Source organism: Toxotes jaculatrix, chromosome 5 (genome assembly GCF_017976425.1).
Source record: "Toxotes jaculatrix isolate fToxJac2 chromosome 5, fToxJac2.pri, whole genome shotgun sequence".
Taxonomy (NCBI): domain Eukaryota; kingdom Metazoa; phylum Chordata; class Actinopteri; family Toxotidae; genus Toxotes; species Toxotes jaculatrix.
The window spans coordinates 11,464,950-11,488,539 of record NC_054398.1 but is presented as its reverse complement, the minus strand read 5'-3'; the positions used below and the strand labels follow the sequence as shown (position 1 = coordinate 11,488,539).

Here is a 23,590-nt window from a genome sequence, read left to right as displayed (position 1 = left end):
TTTTTCTGTGGTACAAAGACACACAACTGTGAGAATGTCAACATTTGCAGTATAACATTCAGAGTTCAGAGGTCATTGTCTCTTTTTCCCCTGTTTGGCCCTCTTTTTCTTATCCTCTCCTTCTTCAACTCATCTACATATCCATCTCCTTCTCTGCACCATCACTCTAACATGAAGTGCACTGCCTGTGTTTTTCCTGGTCCTGGACTGGTTCTGTGTTTACAGGTCTGGCAGCACAGTCGAAGGGACCAGTGCCGAGCTGGACTCTGTTCTGTGACCCAGTTCCCACATTGACCATGAACAATGCCGCCTGGGAGGATCCACCAGATGCACTGTAACATGTGCTGACAGGAAGAGATGGCAGAGGTTCAGCTGGGGAGGGAATGAGCAGGGGGGAGGACGGGTTCATACTCTTGACAGTCACATCTAAAGCCCCCCCAATGGGCGGCATTCAGGCCCATCATCAGTAAATGACGCAGGCGGATGACAGGATTAGTAAATTTGGTAAAGCTTTATAACTGTCTCTTGAGATATTCTGGATTTGTCAGACTGACACGACATGAGTTTAAAGCTATCTGATATGAAGAGTTCTCTAAAAACTGAGCTCACTCAACAGTGGATTTGCTGCTCCTCTTTAAGTTTTCTTGTTAGATTATTTTTTTCTATTTTCTGCTTTCTCATATTTACAAAGGACAGTGACAGTAAAGCAGGATAAAAGAAAAAGATATTCTATTTTTATGTGTACCATCCATTTGTCTAACAGTGTGTGTTTTTTGTCTGATTCACAGCTCAACTGGTGTCAGTTTCCAATCATGAATGGGGCAAAACATCTCTTCCAGACGGTCTCCCTTTCTGGCTTTCCTCTCCCCATCATTTTTTCTGTTACCCCTCCTCCTCATCAGTCACTCCTTTCATCTTCCAATCCTCCATTTGGTCTGCATCAGTGCAGGGTAAGATCACAGCCCAGAAAGAGAAGGGCACTAGATAAGAGGCTATGACAGACAGGGAGCGCAGTAAAAGAGTAGCTATTTTATAGTTTCATGGGTCTGCCTTCTCTTCCGTCTGCATGAGAGGGTTTTTATAGGCCGTAAGGGAACTCTGGATCCAGTTTTGCTCAGATTTTCAGCTGGCACAGTTGCACTAAGTTCAGGGCTCAGCTGGCACAGACTGGCATGAAAGCGGATACACAAACATCTGGAGCCAAACTACATAGATCTGACTGTAGGAGGAGTTAGACAAACACACCAACAAAGTGAATAATGAGATGTGTTAAGTAAGCTGTTCTGTTCATTGTATAAAGTAAATCTCCTGTGCAATAGAGGGGGTGATGGGTGGACAGAGGGCAGAAAGAGGCATTTTAACAGTGCCTGTCCCCTCAACTACAAAGACAACTCAGTTTTTTTCTGTCAGTTTCTGTCAGTCAGTCTGGGGTTTGACTGCTAGGAAAGCCTCAAACTCTCTCTCTCATCTCTTACTGAAAGGAATCTCAAAATGTATCATAAAATGAATTCATTTCCTGATCAAATGATCACACAGGGAACAAAATCTAATTTACAAATGCAGTCCTGTCCACGCAGGACTCATCGTAGTGAAAATGCATCACAACACATACCGACACCCCAAGGTTTTTTCCATAATAATGCAGCCAAAAAACCCACAATGAATTCTATTCTCAAGTCAGAAATGTGATTCATGAGAAAATACCTCCCTTCTGACAACAGAAAAAGTACATCACAAAGGCAGTACGAAACTGGCCTGTAGAGAACATTTTGTGCTGAGAGTAGCAGCCTCATAAACAGAAACAAAACTCCAACAACTAGCCAAACTAGAATGGTGTACCAATTTTTATTTTCCATTATATAAAGTTGCTCTTGTTGAAGAAAACTAACGTTCCCATTTGTTCTAGGGGCAGTCAGTGTAGTCTGTTGACTATTAAAATGACAGCTTTGAGGGGGAACTCACAATATGTGTTATTTATTAAAAACAAACAAAAAGATTGATTATGCATGCACACAAGTAATTAAACGATCCATTACCCATGGTAATCCCCCATCGAGATGGGAAAGAAATCAGCAGAGGGAATTGCTAAACTGCTTCCAGAATGGAGGCCAGAATAACACTCTGATAATAATCTGTAATAATCCAGTAAATAAATGTTTCTTGTGGCCAGACACAACTGACATAACAGTTCCACACATAACTGAGATCCGATTGAAATATATGAGCCAGGCCACTTCGCAATGTGGATTTTGATAATAGCTTTCAATGTCACAAATACTGCAGATGGACACAAACTAAGCAAGCTGCAGACAAGCAAGGAAAACATGAGCAACAATTAAAGAGACCCTGATGGAGACAGAGTGCAAAAACACCTGTGTGAAGCTGTTAAAACCTAAAGCCTGAGAGAGTGCAACTCGTCTTTATTTATGTAATGGGTTTAAATGCAGCCAAGATTTGACCTGAGAGTGTAAACATCTGACAGTTAAAGTGACCTGGAGTGACTCGATGCGGCAGATGGCCTTTACAAGACAGGTGTAACCACAGCTACACAGTACGAGGAAGATGAAAAGAAGCAAGAGTGAGATGGGGATGAGAGGAAAACTGCCCCAGAGAAAGGAAGAGGAGAGAAGAGAGAGCTCTAGTGTGATGAATTGCGTGGGCTAGGTTACACTAACATAGCCTCAGCACTATTTTGCCAGATTACAAAAACAGTGATATCATACGTAGTCTATTTGATGTAAGCCTCTCTGTAAACACACAAATTAGACATTTAAGAGAGCTCACATAAGGATTAAGTCTGATCTGAATTGCCTTTGCCTGAGGTTCTTTACAAATTCTGGTCCAAGATACACTACACCAATCACGATAAAGATGTAATATGTCATTTGTATGCAACCATATCTGGTCAAAGAAATTTATCTCCTTGAATGAAGTGCTATCACTAATGTCATACTCGTTTGGGCCCTGTTTCCCTTGAGTGTCTCTCTGTTCTTTCTGGGATTCATCAGATTTAAGAGTTGACCTAAAATTCACCGCCCCTCCGCTCCATGAAAATATGAGAATATACAAGCAAGGAGACGCTGCCACTGCTGTGTACCACTGTATGTGTGTGAAAAGTTCGACCTGCAACATGAGGTTTAAAGAATAAGTCACTGTGAGTTTATTTTGGCACTGCACTCATATCATTTTACAGACCCAATCAAAGTATGAGCTAAAAGAAAGGGAAAATAAAAGAGCTTTTTATTGGACTAGGCTCCCAGACATTGCCAAGGGAATAGAGGCCTTTGTGCAGTTTTTAGTTCTTGCATCCAGGGACGCTTTGGTGTCTGTTTGCAACGAACTAATGCCCATACATATTCCACACAGCAATTTCAAATAGTGCATGTTGTTAATGCATGTTGTGTATGGCATAACATATAACTAATAGAACAGCTTAACCAGACAAAGCTGAAGGAAATCTGCACAAACACTCCGTGTACTCTGTGAACTGATATGAAAAACTGATGGAAATGTGTGTTGTTGTGCAAAATCTAAACCAAACTCTGGCCAAAACTTGTTCCAAGATCCTAGAGAGAGACAGAGGAATGCTGCTGTCAGGCTCAGCGAGTAGGTCATCCGAGGACACGAGCATGCATGTGTGTTTATGAGTGTGTGAGAGAGAAGAAGCATGAGGATGTGTGGTGACTACCTCAATCAACTGAAAACACACACAGAGCCAAACAGCCAATAAAGCAATACTAACAACAAAAGAAACCCCTCATATAAAGCAGATGCATTCACACATCACAAATGTGCGCGCACACAGATAGCCAATGGCGCCTTGAACCTATCAGAGGACTGGCTGATTGAGATCTTAATCAGACTATAAAATGAATAAATGAGCAGCCGAAAGCACATGGTTCCAGTTGGTGGGTGGCTTGCTACTCCTTCTTCACCCAACTTTGACATATTACATTTCCATAGGGTCATTGTCTTGGTTTTCAAATGCAGTGTTGGAGGTCCAGTAATTCCTTACAAAGCAATGTTATTGTAATCACATTACTACTTACTTACTGCAGTGGAACAAAGTAAGGCATTACTTTACTCAGAGAATAAATAGGTTGTTACTTGAGTTAAATTCTTAAGCCACAAGTCTCTTCATTGGTATAAGATCGATGGAAAAATCTCCTTTGTCTTTTTCTGCCTTAAGTTCATGCCAAAATATGAGCAGGGTACATCTAACTAAAGCAACAAAATTGGCCAATATGACCCAAAAAGTCTGAATTTAAGGCTACACACTATTTTTACTATAAACGTTGGACGTGAGTACTAATGTGGTCTTGCTGGGCCTTCCAACACAAGGGGCTACACTGGTGGAGGCGTCTTGTTGAAGGTACTGATGAGACAATGAAATGTGATCCAGTACAGCTGATTTGAGCAATACTTCCATGCGTTTGGAAGGTTATCAGAGGCCAAAAACACTGCACAGTTTATAGTTTATAATACTATGAAAAAGAATCAAAAAAGCAAAAGAAACAAGAAACAAAAGAAAAAGAAACAACTTTTACAATTAAGTTACAGCAACAATATTTTTATCTTCTGTTGCAACATCAGAAACACACGATTCATGTTATAAAGTAACGTGCCAGAAATGTGCGACTACATGGCGCCAGGTGCGGCATAAAATGACCTGAATGAATAGGGGGTTCAACATTGTTGTTTGTTTGAACAAAGCCTTAGCCTTAAAACATTTAGTGACCCAATTAATGTGAGAACCACAAATGTTGTAGGGTGGAATGCAAACATTATGTAATGACTAGTATAGCTACTTTTCTTAGGGGGTCATGTGGAATTCATTGCCAAAAAAAAAACAAAGAACAGGCTAAATAATACTGTATAATTATCAGTAATGACTGCAATAGTCAATATGTGTAGCCTCCATTCACATTTTAGGAAGAAAAAGCCCTCTATCGGCTGTTACATAAAAACACCTGTTGTAACTAAATGACACAAAACAGTTTAATCACCAGACGGGCAGCGTGAGAAAGGACTTCCTTCCCTTAAGCCTCACTTCTAGACAAACATGATGAAATCATGAATGTGAAATTATGTGTTGGTCTTCAGGCGTCCATATGTGGCCTGCAATGGTCATACACAGGGCGGCTCTGCTTTGATCGGGACTCACTTGGATCGCAGAGGAAAGAACAGAGAAACAGGAAGGGCCCTTGGTGTTTTTGTGTGTTTGTCCCTGTGTGTGTGTGCTCGTGTGTGTGTGCCTGTGTGTGTTGCTAAGGCTGTGTGAGTGTATGTTTCTAGTTGATATATCATTAGTATATCCAACTGTACGATGAAGAGTGGTTAAACACAAAAATTGCAAGGAAAGAAAAAGAAATTACTATGGTTGGAAGCCCCCTCTGTTTGCTCTATGTAATCTGCTATTGAGAGATGTTTATTGGGTTTGTCGGCATGCAATTGTTCCTTTTGCATATTAATAACAATGTGGTGAAATAGCTTCACAAATGCATCACTGGATACTGCATCATCTTTGCTGTACTGGAAAAAAAAAATATGGATTACAGTTTTACAGCTTATGGCCAGATCGCAGCAGTGCAAATGGTGGATTCACAGTTCTGAGAAACAGGAAGCTGGGGCTGATTAAAAGTAATCAGTTTAAGACAAACTGACAACATTATCATGCTGTTTGTCTGTCCCTCTATTTTGATTTTATACCCTCTGATTTCATAAAACAGAGAAATCTTTCATAACTACATGGTTAAGCCCAAAGCTAATACTACTAATACCCAGCAATACATAAAAAAAAACATCCTTCAGAATTCCTGGCATTTACAGATCAGTATTACAGGTATTATTTTTAGGTGATAGCTCTCTAAGGCACTTGAGGAAAACTTTTACTGTGCATGCCATTGTGAGCAAAATTAGGCTGGTCACTGAGCCCTGATGTCAGAATGAATACATGATCAGTTAATACCAAAGTATACTGAAAGAAGGTTACCGTTTCTGCCTTAGTAAACACTGAGCTTATATTTCCCATATTAGTGCAATACAAATAAATAAATTTTTTTTTACTGCTGCTAACTTTATCTATTGTGTATGTACTTGTGGCTTCTGGTGCATTTAATTTCACCAGCTTTCTCTTTTCTTTAGTCCTGTCCAGAGGTCCTCAAAATAAAGGGGAAGTTGGTTTAATATTTGTTCGCCTGGTAAGTGTGGATCCCTTGAATGGCTGCATTGGATAAATTGCTGAAAAATATTCAGCAAAAACATTCCTAACACACCCACATCAGGGTCACCAGACTCACAGCAGCAGTACAATGAAGGGTATGAAGGAGATGTTACCATACACAGAAGTCAGCGAGGTTCACTACCCTGAAAAGCAAACACATTCAGCCTCTGCCAGATGCAGTCACGTGGGAAAACAAAGACTGAAAACACAGCTAAAATGGTAAAGAGCTGGTATGAAATGAGTGCGCAAACAGATCCAGCCACATAAATAAATAAATAAATAACCATTGAAGGCTGTGTGCAAAGAGAGGCAAAAATATGGTACTCCACTTCAGTAAGATAATTGGAATCCTGGCACTAAAACATGTGTTTGCTATTTGATGTTCGGTATGTTGCATTTTCAAGTAAAGTATTATCCCTCATTCTAATTGGACTACTAAGAGACTGTGTGCTGTTGGTGTTGAATTAGGAGTACATAAACAGACAGACAGCATTGGTGTCATATCATGGACAGCCTTTCAAAATTAGCTTCTCGCACCAATTTGCCACCTTTAATCTAGAGTCTAGATAAAAGGGACAAGGTTGATGCCTGTCCAGCTTTCTTCATGTTTGCACAATTAGAAGAACAATGAGTCTGCTCATACAGCCCGTGGGGTTTGGGGCCATGAGACACATGAATCATTTGTGGAAGTTTTGATGAGAACTACTGTATAAAGCTGACCAAAGCCTGCTGAACAGCTGTTTTTCTAACACAAAACCACACAAATCCAGCAGGACTATTATCCAGCCTTTGTTTGTGATGGATTTGCACAAAAGTACAAACTGATGCAAGTACATTGTTTATCATCTACAGTCTATCAGCGTATCATAAGTTTTATTTATATTACTATAAATGCGTTCTTACCTGTCCATCCTGACCAACATGCACCTGGTGGATCTGGAGGTTCCCCTGAAATACAGAAATGAAAAATCATGACATCATCCTGCTGCCACACACAGTCATTTAGCTATTTTAACAAATTTTAGCAAACATGAAAGCACTGAAAAAACATCTTGCCCACTTCTTTGTCCTCCTATTCGCCTTAACCTACATAGACAACAGATTACTAAGACCTGCATTGTTGCAAGGGGATTCAAGCCATGAAACTGTATTGAACCCCTCCCTCTTCTAATCAACAATGTGCTGCATGACAGCGGCAATAACGGAACGGTGTCTGGACTCTTTCTACAGGATTTGCGCAGGGTTTGGCAGAGAAGTGTTTACACATAATGACATAAGAATGTGCAGTGAATGCAGTGCCCTTGAATTTATGTCAACTGTTCTGCCACTTCTGGCTACATCAAGACTCCTGTAAACAAAAACAGAAACACATTTTGCACATGAACAAGCCCGTCACAGTCTCATCAAGATGCAATGACCATGATAAAATCTCTTTAACACCAGCAGCGATATTAAAAACACCACATGAGAGAGGTACATCATACAAGCCATATTTAGTCAACCCCAAATCTCAGCTGTTTTGTCTTGCTAATTGTATTTCATGTATATATGCAGTTCTGCCTGCACTGCCATATGGCCAGAGAGCAGTGTAATCTCTCAAACAGCTCATTTCCTTTTCAAGCACGCTAAAACCAATGTCTATGATGAAAGGAGCCCCGATCCTAATGAAAACATATTCTATGAGTGGCAGTTGGGAGAAGTGGGATTTTGTTGCTAAGCTTTGAACTCCAAAAAACAAACAATGTCATGGAATGGGAAGGGGAGAAAAGGAAAAAAAAATTCTGGGCTCAGCCACAAAGAGGAGGAAAAGCTTTAGAGCTTTTCTGCCTCCAATTCACTCTGTCTCTCTCACTCAATTGTGCACTTCTTCCTCTGAGCGTCCTTTAGCACAACTGAAGAGGAAATGAGAAAAACACTTGGTCAAGGTGTCAATTGCCTGTGCACAACATTCAAGCTGTCATGCATGTGTGGCACGTATCATATACAGTATGTGATTACGTGCGCGCAAGAGTGTGTGTATACACAGCCTGGCGCCTTGAAATAAATCTCTCTCCCACATCCTCGAAAAATCATTAACAATGATGCTGATGCGGAAATTCCTCTTCAACAGTCGGTGTGGTTTGGAGTTAGATTCTGATTTCAGCTGGCAGGCCAACACTGCGTGTGCATGCAGAGATGTCTGGTGGGAGACATGAGACATCTGGGCATTATGTAGAAACAAAAGTCATAACCCCCCACTTGAGCAGGCGGACATATAAACATTAAGATGCTCTATACGGAACATCTGCTAAAGTTCACTAATGACTTTAATGTTGTCAGGTAATGCTCGGGTGCATTCACTGGGATAGCTGTTGGCACGGGCACACAGAAACATACCGGACTCAAAAGGCACATGAATGTTTAACGATTCTAACCAAACTTATTTGACAGATGAAAAAATAACAGTTTGATGTATTTGTCTCTCTTCTTTCTTTTCGAAGTTTACTCGTTTACAGTCTACAAAACCGCGCATTGTGCAATCACAAATTTGATCAATCATTGGGAAATGGAAATGGGTGTAGCTAAAAATGAGACTTATTCTTCTTTCATGCAGCTGAAGGTAGTCCAACTCTAATTTTCTGAAGAGAAACACTTGGCGAGCTTTCAGTGTGACAAAGAGAGCCTCATCACAGGATACTGAGGCTTGGTAGAGTAATGCGCTAGACAGCCGTTTTGAATGTATGCTGTCCCCCTGTTGGCCTAAATAGCGCATAGTTAAAATGACTTTTTATTTCTGCATAATTGCAGCGTATTTAATAGATGTAATGCCATGCATAAGCTTACGTAAAGTTTATAGAAACATTTATATTGCCTTTGTTCATAATTGTTGATTACTGTTCAACAGAAAAGCTTAATGAATGACTAAATTAATTTAAATCTATTAATTCCACTATTCACTAGCTAAATAAGAACAAAAGTCTTTGTTTCTGTAAAGTCAAAACACTGGAAATTGTGTTTTGTCCGAGAGCAATCAAGGATGTATTTGCAGAACCTACCTGCTCACACAAATATCAAGGATAATTTCAAATGGCAATTCAAATAATGCAAGCCGACTAAATTACAAACCAGACTTCCACCACAACATACTCACATTCCTACAATAAAGTAGGCAACATTCGTTTTCTTCCCAGCAAACCAGTTCTTTCTCAAGCATGAGTTCACTGTTATACTCTGTTTGAAGACAAATTCCCTTGAGTGACTGAGAAATTTTATATACCAGGAAGAATGACTCAAGAAAAGGAGTGGTTGATTGCTTTTGTTTTTTTTCTCTTTCACGCTTTCACACAAACGTGCACACACACACACACAAACATGCACAAACACACACACTACACTTGCCTCACTGTCCTGTGTGATCTGCACCTCCTCTCCTTGTGGCACCTGGGCAATGTGCAACTGACCCTGTGGAATCTGAGAGAGACAGATGAAGCATGAGAGACAACAGAAGCTGGAACATTTGCACAAATAGTACAATGAAATCTACACAGAACAAATGATAGTTTTGTTTTGCACAAAACTTCTTTGTGCTGCCCTGGACAATGTTTCTCTGTTGAGCCGCAGTAGAGGGACAGTAACAAAAAGAAAGAATTTTGTACCAAAAATGGCTGTAACTTTGGAAGATCCCCGCTTGATTTGTCCAACTCTGAATAATGTAGCCTCATATGAGCTTCAGATAAACTTCTGAAAAAATCTTTACACGGAATGTAGACTGTGGGTTTTGTCCCTCATCGCTTACATTGAAATAACATTAGAAAGGGATATCTTAATGGCCAGTATGAACAGGGGGGAATGATTGTAGCTAGTAAAAACTGTTTCATTGTTCATGTGGGCATGTAAGCATTGTTCAAAGACAGACTTAAGCAACTGTGAACCTATACTTTAAGCTCAATTATAGCTGTACTGTACAGAGTGAAATTAAAAGTAATTCACTAAGCAAGCCTAGTGTGATATGTCTAATCTGGCAACAACACAATACAAATCCTGTTTAGTAATTGTGGTTGCAGCACTGCATCACTGCCAGTAAGTATACTTGATTTCCTCTGCTGTATTAACAGTACTCATAAATTTCAGGCTCAGCTGCACCCTTTAATACTCCGCAGAGTGTCGGGAGGGTAATAACTGCACAGTGAGCTCCTGACAATCTTTCTCTCCCACTCTTCCACCTTCTCCCTAACTTCTCTTCCTGCCTGTCCGCCCTCTATCTTTTACGTCTGTTCCTTCCTTTCTCAGACGAGTCACTTATCATTGGTACCTCCCAACCCATGCATCACGTTGCAACCGAAATACCCAACACTGTAAATTATGAGGTAGCTTTGTGGCACTGTCATTTGCAGAGTGGAAATTCTTCTCTAATGTTCACATAGTATAATAACATTGTGTGTTATAACCACTATTACATTTTTTGTTTTTAACACTGACTTTGCAATTCAGACACACGCACTTGTAGCACTAGGACAAGACAATTTAATTCAATTTCCTCATGAAAAACCCCACATGACAAACCCTGTCCCACAGCTGGTGTGCATCTGTCACTGACTGTTGCAATACACAACAAGCAGACAAGACTGAGCCAAGCTGCTCTCCTTGAATTAAGGACTGTAAACTCAATGAAAAACACTGAAGTAGAAGACCTCGCACTTTAAATCAATTTGATCAGTTCCACACAGTCCATGCCAGTTCCACTCTTGTCCCTTACAATTAGATATTTTGGGTGAACTCATGGCATAGGAAAGACTAGATGAGAGGTCCAGTCACTTCCTCTTTGTCAGCCCACCCATAAGGCTATAGTGGGCCTGACTGTGACCTTTGACCACAGCAGCTGTACAAGGTCATTCTAATCCCCAAGCATGGACCACTCCTTCACTGACATAAGCTGTACTTAATTTCTGCAGAATGCTGTATGTGTCACTGTGGTGGGAGGCGTGATCTGTCCGCATGAGCCACAAATCCTGCTCTATGGAATCCTTATATGATGGCAGCTATAAGGGCTGTAGTCTCCCTGGTTAACTGGTCAAATGATTGTTCGATATTCTCTCTTCTGACCAAATTTAGGTTGGTAGCTTATTGTCAGACCAACTGTCACTGGTCTGGCAATCACCAGAGTTGATTTCATATGGAGAAAAACACTGCATAAACAGATTGAGGACTGATCCATTTTTAGCAACAGGAAGATACACATCTGATAATATACTGTGAGAGAGGAAGAGAGGAGACTCTTATTGTTAGAGAGTACTTTGTTGTGTGTTTGCTTGTAAATAAAATGTTTGCTTATGGATTCCGTGAAAGAATAAGGGATGAAAAGTCTGATACTCACCACCTGAACTTGTCCATCCTCGCCAATACGGTGGAACTGGACCTGCTGATTGGCTAGCGTGTAGTGCAAGGTTTGCTGGGTGGCAGTCTCAATATGGGCCGTTTCCTCTGTAATGCCTCCTTCTGGTTAGGAGTACAAGAAGTGTCACTGGTGATCTCATGTGTACAGTGGAATTAGGTCAGCAATCCAGCGCAACTGATTCCAGCATGCATCAGAATTAAGGCTGAGGTCTCTAAGACACTGACACAGGCAGACACACAATCCCACACACACCCACACATGATCATGCAAGGGGCCTTCGCAACCTCTTTTTAAAAACCTGGCTGATTCCCAGGCCATCTGCTAGATGATGGCGTGTTTATACTTCATCAAACACCTAAATACACAACAAGGACTCTCCAACTAGCCATCCAAACACACTCATGGTCTAGCAGCCAAACACAAACTCCAAGCCTCAGTCTAAACACCCCCTATCACAGCAGCAGTCTGAAACTCCTGCATGGATGTGTCGCATCACCCCCCACAGCTCCACAACAACCCGAGCACGTCCAGACACGATGTCAGAAATTAAAGACAGCAAAGCGCACAGTGGACAGTGGAATCTACACAACAGGCCACAAAACAAATGAAATTATACCTTCTCTTGCAAGACATCAAAATGTGCAGAAATAAAAAGACCATTTGGGAGAAATGAGGACTGAAAGGATTTGAGGTCATTCTTGTAGCAGATCATGTAACAGTTAACATTGCTGGAAAAGGCAGTCTAATTTTTTGACCATGAAATAAAAAAAACTGAATGACATAAAACATACAGCACATATCACATACACCTCAAAAGTTCTGTTTTGTGTTACGCTTCTTTGAAAAGTAAGGCTGTCTCCCATCTTTCATTATTACAGCTATGTACTGTGTTATGGAAATAATCCTCAGTACTTTTGTTTGCCAGATGAGGAAGTGAGACACAGGTGGTTTGTGGAAACTACAGTTTTGGTCTGAGCTCTACTTGCTGGTTCACTGGTAAATGATGGTTTTAAAAGCAGAAGAACTGCCTCTTTCCAGTCCATTAACATGTAATCTCATTTAGGAAGAAATGATTGTTTGGTGTGTGTCCTTGCATGTTTGTGCGTGCACCATCTGAACTAGTATTTGTGTTGTACACTCTGGGGTGTGTGTGGCCTGAAAAGGCAGGGTCTGACAATCCACCCCGAGTGTGTGCTCACAGGATATTTGGGTTTCCCCTGCAGTCTTACTTTTCCCTGGTCAGAGGTGAGGGGTGATGGCTCACAGGGAGGAACGGACAGCAAGCATTGTGTGCAGATTACAACCATCTGCAGCAATACGCACTGTATCTGAATTTGGGTTCAGGTCTTGAAATAGCTTTCATACAGCTGATGAAATAGGGCCTGTCTGAGTTCACAGTGTGTGTGACTATGTTTGTTGACTGTCTGCAGTCATTTTCCTGCAGAAAGTATCAGAATAGGAACTAAAAGAGAAAAGGGGGAATTTTAAATCATTTGTCTATTGGAAGGAGAACAAGGTCCAAATAAATTATGCAACTTGGTAGTTCACGTTTTAAAATTAACCAACTGAAAATCCACACCAAATCTATTTGGACCTGTGTTAACACATTCATGACAAATATCTAGGTGTGCAAGTATGTGGTTAAATAAATGACAATTCATTGGTAGAGATCTGTAGCAAAACTTTGGTCAGAACCATAAGAAAGCTTTGGCTGTTAAAAGTTAAGGAGCTGATATGATTTAACTGAGAACTTCCTCCAAGTTTTCAGAAAGTAAACACTTCCATCCGTTCCTTTTGAATTGGTTGAGCGCCAGGTCAAATTCACAGCGAAAAGCTGACAAAAAAAATCTGAAAATCTGTTGCTGACAGCACAAATTTAATAAGTTTCAAAACTACGGGCCAACTGCCCCACTGAAATCAACAGAATCTGAAAACTAATGGAAGCGTTGCTGGCCTATAAGCAAAAGAAACAGCAGCAGATGTCTCTTTTTTGAGGTCTGTAGTTCATTCCCACAACTGTGCATCTTGTTTGATTAGAAAACAACCACAGAAACATAGCAACATTATCTAGATGATAAAAACTTATGAGAGTGGAGCCAGGTAGGTATTAGTCTTCTAAGACCATAGAGATAAATGTTAATGTGCTCACTCCCAAAGCATTTCAGAAGGTTCTAAAGTGCTTTGATTTCTGAAGTACAAAGATTCACAAGCTCAAAGCTTTGCCTTGAATGTGATTTTAATCATTTTAATTCAGACCACTCATATTTTCTGTGAGTAAATTTGTGCATAATTTTCTGTATTAGTCATGGTAGTTTCCTTATTATTTTATATGTTGCTTTTGATGGCCTGTTAAGCTCTGTTAAGCTTTTGTTAGATATGTTTATGATTAAGATAATACACAGTAAATATCTTCCTGGACCAAATGTAAAACTATATTTTGTTCTGGAGAGTAACTTTAAAAAAGCGGGGCCATCTTAGATTTGGGAACTATTAATAATTTCTTTATGGATTTAACACTCTTTACATTCTCTCTGCTCCTGTGTCCTTTTTTTATCTATATTAATGCATCAAAGTAACTAATGATTAACTCCAGCACTCACTGTTCAGGGGTATGTGGAGTGCCTGTATTAAGTTGCTGTTATGTGCTGTATTATTTTTGAGCTATTGTGTTGTCAACAAACTACACACAGACCCAAACAACAACACATCCTACTTAGCATGTGCCACGGTCGTAAGACACAGGAAGTTACGCAGATATGTGAAGGTCTTACAAATCTAATTAGAACATGGCCTCTTCTCAGCAACATAACATCAGCACAGACAAATACAAGGTTTACAGCCCATGGAAAATAATCTGTACTTTACCTGTGACTGAATTGCGAGGTGTGCGTTTGGAGAAGCTCTTGACAGCCAGACTCTGGCCACGCTGTTTGCGTCTCCAGGCTGTGCGACACTTTGAGTCAATGCTCTGCTTGATGCGGTACCAGTCTGATTCAGTGATGCCAAATTTGTGGAACAAGTGACCTGTGGGGGCATGAAAAGGTCAAAGGTTATTACATACTGAACAATTAACCAAATTAGTCATGGTCATGAATGGTTGTATAATATCTCCAAATTGACCTGTACAAAAGCCATCTCCTTTTTAGCATGTCCTTTTGCCTTTGAAATGCTCCCTCCTTTAATTTGCCTACTTTGACCATTGATGGATGAAAAGTCTTTCAGTATTGCTTTCAGTATTTTCACATGCCCCTTTCCCATTTTCAGAGCCTTATGACACCACCCCACTCAGCTAAACTTGAAGGTAACCTTGGCATCAATGCAAGACATAGCAGCCAGCATAATTCAATAGCAAGAATATCACAAGCTGCTAATGTCAGGTGCAAATTTTATAAGAAATGTTGTTATATAATTAAGCTTGAAGGTTGTGTCTGTGTATAAAATATGTATATAGAAGGGCTGTCAGTATACTTAGTCCTAAAGTCTTTACAACAACAGAATATTATTCTATTCTATTTTTATAAGTGTTATTCTATTTCTATTTTTATTTCTACTTTTATTTAGACTATTTGTACATACTTTTTTATTTATTTAGATTTGGAGTAACACCACTTCTATGCTGCTATAATTTCGTTGTATTCTTGTACAATGACAATAAAGGCTTCTGATTCTGATACTGTAAAATAGCCTACATATAACACATACACTCTTTGCAATAATATGTACAGGACGCAGAAAAAGAAGGGATTTAATGAAAACAAAAGCATGCAACAGATTACTGCAAGATACAGGCTGACCATAATTAAGCGATTTGTTTAGCTATAGGAAAAGTTGTTTACAATCGGGTGATTTAATCTGTAATCTGGATGCATACTTTTATGGAAACTGAAGAAAACAATTGGCCTAATTCGGTTTACTTCTCCTCCACAGTCCACACCCTTTGACAAGAAGTGTTAAAGCAACACTGTGTAACTTTTGCTGAGCAGCGGCAACAACGGCCTCTGCAGCCACAAGCAGTGATTTACAGGATGCTGGCACATTAAATTCTGCTGGGCTCTGAGTCTGACTGGTTATGGACACTGAAAACAGCATACCACAAGAAGCTGACAACTCATGTACAGAAAACAAAACCTATCAATCTCTCGGGCAACAAGCACAAAATCATCAGTGCAAACCAGCAATCACTCTGTCCACTCATGTCAAGTCAGAATTCAGCTAATTTGACTGACTGAAAACATCTGAACACACAGAAGTCTTATTCTAAGGCTTATGCACCACTGAGCTAGTCTCTTCAACTCTGCCTTGATGCCCATACTGAGAATTCTTATCTATCTTCTTCATATAGCTAGCTAAAGATCCATAGCTGAACATAATGCAGTAAAGAATTAAGCACTTCTCTCGATCATACCAGCTCGACCCAAGTTAAACAGGGCGAGAACAGCTGTCCAGGCCCAGAGTGTGAATGAAAGAGGTGCCATTCTCTCTATTACAAGTCAGTGTACCATCAAAATGATTTTGAAGCTATTGACATAAGGTAAAAGTTGTTCTAACACAGGCCTGTGACTCTCCCTCACCCCTCCGTTAGTGGAGACATATGCAGGTGAGACTGGATGTAGCTGTATTTAGTGGCTGTCTACCTCAGTATTATGAACTGTTTAAAAGGGGGTGAGCCGCATGACAGCTCATTTCTACATAAATTAACAACGCAGCAAAAGGCTGACGGTAGAAAATGAGACAGAAATGGAGCTGATGGGTATATGAGGACACTGGGATGGCAGTGAACGACAGCCCTTTCGCACCTGATGAGTCCTGTTCAGGAAGCACAGGTGCTGCTTAATTCCATTTTTTTAGGCAGGCAGAATGAGTCATCAAAAAGTCACCTGGGACTGCTCCAGCCTCTGCACACTACTATACTTCATCTTGTGCCTCCTGCAGGGGAACAAACTGAAGTATAGAAGAATGCTATAGGACAGGCTACAGCTAACAGAGCCCCTCTTTAAAATATCATATGAACCATATACAGTAAATGCAGCATATAGCCATAGGATGTCCATAAATACCCATCTGTCTTCCATCATAATCTTCAGTCTGGTTAATCAGGAATCAAAGATTTCACTGAATTGAGGGTGACTCCATTAGGATCTTTCGAGCAGACATATGCTTGTCATTTAGAGTCTGGTATGTTATAAAATGTGTTGCACATTAATGCGTGTGTGCAGTGATGAATACATGTTGTTGTAACCCGTCTTGGGAATACAGACTGCAGTCTATTTCTGTGTTCAATTCATTGCCGCTTTGTAATGGAGCAGGGATGAAATGTGGGAAGGTCTCCGAGAGTTCATTTATTGCTATAAGGGGGCAAGGGTTTAAACTCCAGCTGAGAGAAATTTATTAGTAGAATTTAAATTATACAGAAATAATGTAATAATCACGAGATAAACACCGCTTACTAGACACTAGCCTAGCCTTGGCAGTTACAAATGGGTCATTTTGCCAATTAAGTCATCACAAACTGGCAAGTTCAAACAGATCAGAAACACTTGACACGGAGTTGAGTTGTAAAACAGCAAAATATCCTCCTATGCACACTTGTAATGATTTTTTTTTTTACCTCTGAGGCTTGGGGGGCCTATCAGTGCTGGCTGGTGGCACATAAAAAGACGCTTTATGTGGTAATGTTTACCACCAGGTCTACCATCACTTTGTCTACAACCTATCACAAAGTGAAGCAGGTAGCATGAAACTGATACACTTGTCAACAGTAGACGGTTATGATGTCAGGAGGACTCACAGCGAATGCCGTAGATCATGAGAGGGTCCAGCTGCTTCTTGCCATGTTTGCCTTGTCCAGAGAGATTTGACATGGCCTGGACCTCCCGATGGAAAAGGTAGTCCAACAGCGTCAGTGCCATTTTCTCTGCTGTGCGGCAGTTTGTGCTGATATGAAGCATGTCAGCTGGAGATACCGGGCAACGAACTCGCATCTCTGGGTTGTTCTCGTCACCCAACCAGGTGCCCTCTGGATAATCATCTAGAGGAACAGAGGAGGAACAGTTCTTCAAACACAGCTATGTGGCTCTCTTTCTGCAAACCTGCATTACTGAAATCCAGTGCAGTATTTAAATTCTACCTTAATTTTCTTCACTATAAAAGAGCAAAATATATCCAATCCTTTAAATTTAGTGATTCACAGGTAGACAAATATTACACTGGTACTCAGCCACTGGGACTCTGTACTGTGTAATACAACAGCACACCCAAGTGGCAGTAAAGGCAAATTACGTAAATTATGGGCAAACCCATCTTATTATTGAATATATTAAAAAGCAGAATATGTGGTTTGGCTGTTTGCTCATAGCGTATGTTAACTGTTAAGCTCACCACACAAACGAACACACAAACAAAGCATGAGACGCAATGTCCTGAACACCACATGGTACTATCTAGCTAATGCTGACTAACACTGTTTTATCATGGTAACCCACAGCTGCCAATAAATGAATAACAGTTTGCCTTTGAAGATAACCAAGAACTTCCCAAGTCCACGGAAAATAACCCAACCAACAGTCACAGCAAATATAACAATGTGGACTCCATTTAGGTTTTCACAATTAGAAATAAACTATTCTCTCTTAGGTGCAGCCAGAGCCCCTGAGTAAAGCTACTGAAAACATGAATGACCAATGAGAACATTTATCAGTCTGAGACAGAACCACAGGGACATGAAAATGACACATCAGCACAGTGTGTTTTCCATTCAATGTGGAAACTATCTCAAAGAGTCACGTTAGCCACATTAAATAAACCCAATTAAAAACAGTTATTACTAACCGGATGACTTTGCGGGACACCTTTGTTTTGTTATTAGTGAGATGGGTGACTAGCAGGGTGCCTCTGCTAGTGTTGAGAAGTCAAAGCATTGGAAGACATGCTGACAGCCTAATAAATCAAAGGGAGCCTTGTTGTTCAAGTAGCAGGTACATGTAAGTCTTGTTTCCTTTGCCTCACTGAAGAACTTTGGCCCAAAGGTCAGTAATGATTCTCTCTACCAGGAAAAAAAAAAGATTTTGAAACCAATAAACCTGAAACTCTTCTCACAGCTGTTCTATCTGTGATGGTTCTACTATAGATTTGCAACAGTGATTATCTCCCAAGTAAATATAGAGAATACTGACAAGTGTAATGGTGTACATATGCATGTGTGGGACAACATTTACAATTTATGAGGTGCTCCTTAAACAAAAATACAACCTTGTCTACCACATAGCCAATATCCTCATTTCTATCCATGCACAGCCTAAAAGAGAACAACAGCAATAACATACATACTGCATGTGTGTTTCTGCATCTATATCAAAAGAGTGGAGTCATACCTTCTGAGTTGAGTGTGATGAGCGTGACATTTTGGCCATTTTGGGCATTGCTGGAATGGCCACCATTGGAAACAGAGTCACTAGCTTCTGAGCCGCTCTCCTGTTCCTCCTGACTCTCCTCAGGGCCTGGCACCTTTACAAGGATTGTGTTCTGCCGCCGCCTGGTCACAGTGCTTCAAAAAACAAACAAACAAAAAAAAACATATACAATCAGTAAGTCAAACCTACATTAATATCATAGCATTGGCCACCTCGTATGAGGAAGTCAGTCCTGAAAATTGGGGAAAGGAACATTTGAGAGTAGTGACCACAACATTGTTTATAAGGCACTGTATTGAGGAGGATTTTCACATTTCTGAATAGACTAGATGTATAGTGTGAACGTGAGTCACTCACTTGCTGAGCAGATTCTCTAGAGGGGTGTCTTCTTGGCTAGAGCCCTTTGAGTGTTCACTGCTCACTATCACATTTGTTTGTGGAACAACACTGTGGGAGAAGTTGAAAACACACTGATTAAGTGCCACATGCGTGTGTGCTTAGTACAATCTAAACTAAGCCTAGGTAATGTGGTTCTGCTAGAAATCACGATACAGCTTTGTAAAATAACTAAAAAAAAAAACAAGTTATCTGCATTGTTAAAAAGCCACACCTACTTTAGCTTGAGAATTTTAATTCTATTCTTCTCCATTGAACTGCACTATAACCCTGAATGGAAACAATGTTGGACTGACTCAAAATGTGATGGTGGGCAAGCACTAGTAGCTTACCATCGCACTTTGTTCCAAGTTTGAGTGGCCCCCTGAGGCGACCCTGCAACCATAGGCACCTGTATAGGACTCTTGGCACAGGGTACCATACTGTCCAGCTTGCGTCCAAGGGCTTTGCATGTGGCATCCAGAGCCTGTAACTTTGACTCAATTCCTTCCAGTCGCTGGCTGATTGATGTGGTGAATGAAACCAACAGGTTCTTGGAAGACAGGGAATAAGATATTATATGTGTAAGAATAAGAATAAGAATAAGAAATTTATTTATTCCCAAAACTTTTATCTTCATCCGGTTATTGGGAAACTAAAAAAACACAAGTGCTTTACAGAGTGTCCATTATATAGAGCTGGTACCTTGATAAAAGATATGTCTTGGTTGTTGCTGTTGTTCTCTTGACTGTTGCTCAATTTCCTTTTTTTCTTCTGAGGCCTTTCTTCATCATCTTCATGATTGTCCAGCATGTCTGGCATGGATCATACACAAAGACACCCTCAAAACAAAAAGCTTCAGCCTGTTTTTTTTTTTTTTTTTTTTTACTATGGGATGTCCAGATTGTAGCTGTGTCACTGCTCCAATCTGAGGCAATATTACTGAGTATCTGCTGACACCGAATCAAGTTAATGCTGATTATAAAGATTTTAAACCACACTGTTATTGATTAAATGTCCATGTTTCCTTGCCTAGTTGGGAACCTAACCATATCTGGTCAAGAAGAGAAGAAAATGGCGACAACCAGCTATTCACTACACAGTACACTGATTAGAAAAGATAGAAAAATAATAACTTTTCACATTGCTTCATAGAACTCTTACCTGTGCGATCATCCTGGTTAAATTCCTCCACTGTTATTTGCACAATTTCATCCAAATCTTGCTCAGACATTGTTCACAGCTGAAATAAAAAAGGAGGACAGCACGTTTTTTTACTGACTTGATACTATATGGAACAACAGAACATCTTCCTGTTGTGCCTGTTGATGCCTCTTGCACTTAAAATTTGACTTGTCACACAACTGAAGTCATCTCAAAGAATATATACTGCATTTCACTTGCTTGTATTATTCAGGGATGTTTAAGAAAGCGTTTCTTACAGGAAAAAGTTACTTCTGACCAAGAAGAGCACAACTGATCTATTTGAATGTAACACTATACTATGTCATTTGTAATGTTTAGTCTCACCTGTTACTGTACAGATATGAATGCCACATGTTCTATATATTACTGTTTGTTTGTTCTTTGTCTTGTTTGTACCTAACCTATCCAGGAACTGCATAAAAGACAACTGCTACAATAAAAGTGCTTTTCTGTACACCACTGATGTTGCATTTGTACATGTCTTACCACTAAGGTGTAAATAAGTCTGTTTTGGTAAAAGAGAGTTGTGTTGTAATTACATTTGGTTTTGATTGTGCAATCGCTATTTTCTGAGTGACATAACTGCATAGGCATCTACAAGTGAAATGAAACACAAACAGGAGTAAACAATCATTTCTGTGCACCACATCAACAAAGTTCTTGGAGAGAGTAAGAGGCGATTAAATCTACAGTGGATTTATTTTCATATAAATTAATTTGCCCTCTTTACGTACACAGAGTTATAAGCCTGAGTATGATGGCTGAATTGAAAAAAAAAAAAAAAATCTTCTGACAATGACAATTAATACTGATGCAAGGGCAGTCACTGACAAAACACATCTCTTTACGCAGTTTATGTAATAAATGTGAGGATACACAAAACTTTATTCATAACTTATGAGTGAAACACAAATTGTAATTATTATATTTGCATTATCTATTTACAGGGACATGTATGCCTAGAGGAAAGAGACAACTCAGATACAAACCACAAGAAGGGTGACAGTAATGGTGTTTATGACAATGCGAAGACAGGTATCTAGAGATGTCATGTGTGACCCTTCTCTTGGGTTAACTCTTAGTTGACAAATTTCAGTCCACTATAAATAAATATGGGCAGTTTCGTTGTGATAAGAATGAAAAAAAAAACGTCGTTATCAACGATAACAACTGACTTTATATTGAGAAAGCCTCAAGCATTTTAGTACCTGGCGGTTGAGATTAGCTCTGGCAGTGTAAGGGAAACGGGATGGGACGGGACGGGCAAAACCCTGCTTCCCAAGATGCTACGACCCTGAAAATATGACTGATCTGGTAAAGTCGCGCTAGCCTGGCTAACTGCGTTTAGCGGTTAACATTACGGCTAGGTAGCTAACTGGGCGGGGGTCTCTTGGCGATATGAAATATGGGCAAAAATAAAACAAACGACTGGCCTAACTTAACCTATTATGTAGTCTCAGTTAGTTTATCCCAGCTGACGTTACAACTACCTCATTTCGGGTGAAATCTTTCTATTCTGCACTGCTACTAGCCTGAGAAGAAACAAACTAGCTAATGTTAGCTGGCGCCACAAAATCGGATTTGCAAGCTTGCTTGCTAACGTTAAAGCTGAAGCAGAGCTAAGGACACGCTGTTTAAGCTAGCGTGGTGATTAGCATGCTAGTGAGGCCTAAAGGCCATCGAAATGTAATGCAAAACCGTAAGCTGTTGGAAGAAATAACAGTCAAATTTGATTTTGATTCAGCTTCTTTCCCCCAGTGCTGGCACACAACACATGTACCGTGTAAGATTGGGTTATATTACCGTGTGAATGATGAATTCTCGTGTTGTTTGTAGAGATTCCGATAACGGCGCCGTTCCTCGCGAGAGATGAGCCCTTGCCTTCGTGTGTTCCGTACATGGAAGGTTCCTCTCTCAGTCAGGGAAACCCGGGCTGAGTCAAAAGCAGTCTGCCTCCTATAGTCATCACAGCTGAAACATTCACATTCATCAGCAGATTTCACGTTAATTACTGCACATCTCCCTACATTCTAAATGAAGTAAACTGGCTTAAGCTGTTTATCTAATTGTTTCATATCAATAATGTGAAATGGCTTTGGCAGAAATCATCGTTCTGATTTTAATTTCTGGACGGGGTCTGTAAATAACGTTAGGTTACGTAGCATTACTAAAAGAACAAACATGTATCTGTAAGTGCTTATTTAAATATTGACGGTTTCTAAATAGTAATTCTGAATGCATACGTGCCCCAGCAGAAATTACAATTTAGCAACGCCTAAAATATAATAATAAAATAATAAAAATTATTGTCTGGAACTGACTAGGAAAGCAGTTTCGACTATCCTATAACTTTTTTTTTCTTTAGTTTTGCAAGTCCTGAAAAGCCGGATGACTATTAAGCTGTTGGTGAGGGGGTCTTTACATTGTAGTTTTACCTTCTGTTGGCTGGAGCATAAGGAGGGGGAAGGAAAAACATATCGAGCCAGCCAGGAGTCGAACCTAGAATCTTCTGATCCGTAGTCAGACGCGTTATCCATTGCGCCACTGGCCCGCGAAATTTAAAACGTCTACGATGACTTTTAAAATTAAATGTATCAGGTGTCGTCGTAACTGCAGTTTTCAACAGCATCCTCAGGTTCACTTTTCTGTTGAGGTTTTGGCCCTTGTACCTCTTAACTCACCACCCAAATTTATCAATACTGAAAAGAAAAACAATATAATCTACTATGTATAATGTGGGGCACAGATGTTCTGAGTACGACCTTTTGTGGAACCATGAGATCCATAATGCATAGGCCGGTAGTTAGAGAGCTAAGTGCCTCCTCAAAACTCTCCACCAACTATTTCTATTTTGTACATGCTCTGCCCTCTAACAGACTTCACTATTGGTTTAAACTAAAGGCTAAGGCTGTTGACTGAAGGCTAATGCTGTCTTGGCGAAAGAAAAACCATGGTAACCATAGACTACCAGTGGTATCAGAAATGATTGACATGAATAATCTC

At 40.1% G+C, this 23,590-nt stretch overlaps 1 protein-coding gene and 1 non-coding gene across 4 annotated transcripts in view; both read right to left on the bottom strand.

Moving 5' to 3' along the window:
* The window catches only part of LOC121181897 (BTG3 associated nuclear protein), a 36,623-nt gene that overhangs the window by 12,541 nt on the left and 492 nt on the right, over nt 1-23,590 (bottom strand). Inside the window, exons 2-12 of one of the 3 annotated variants that reach the window (XM_041038115.1) lie at nt 22,391-22,558; nt 20,546-20,624; nt 20,087-20,196; nt 19,735-19,934; nt 19,364-19,453; nt 18,968-19,140; nt 17,386-17,625; nt 14,463-14,621; nt 11,577-11,698; nt 9,602-9,673; nt 7,127-7,171 (exon numbers count right to left, since the gene is read on the bottom strand). In XM_041038115.1, the coding sequence (XP_040894049.1) occupies nt 7,127-7,171; nt 9,602-9,673; nt 11,577-11,698; nt 14,463-14,621; nt 17,386-17,625; nt 18,968-19,140; nt 19,364-19,453; nt 19,735-19,934; nt 20,087-20,196; nt 20,546-20,615 (1,281 nt within the window). In that variant the 5' untranslated portion in view covers nt 20,616-20,624; nt 22,391-22,558. Of the gene's footprint in view, nt 1-7,126; nt 7,172-9,601; nt 9,674-11,576; nt 11,699-14,462; nt 14,622-17,385; nt 17,626-18,967; nt 19,141-19,363; nt 19,454-19,734; nt 19,935-20,086; nt 20,197-20,545; nt 20,625-21,126; nt 21,147-22,390; nt 22,829-23,590 lie in introns of those variants that run through there. The other 2 variants (XM_041038116.1, XM_041038117.1) reach the window with 2 other exon arrangements.
* On the bottom strand, nt 23,066-23,138 carry trnar-acg. The gene has a single exon. It is a non-coding gene; the product is annotated as a tRNA-Arg (tRNA).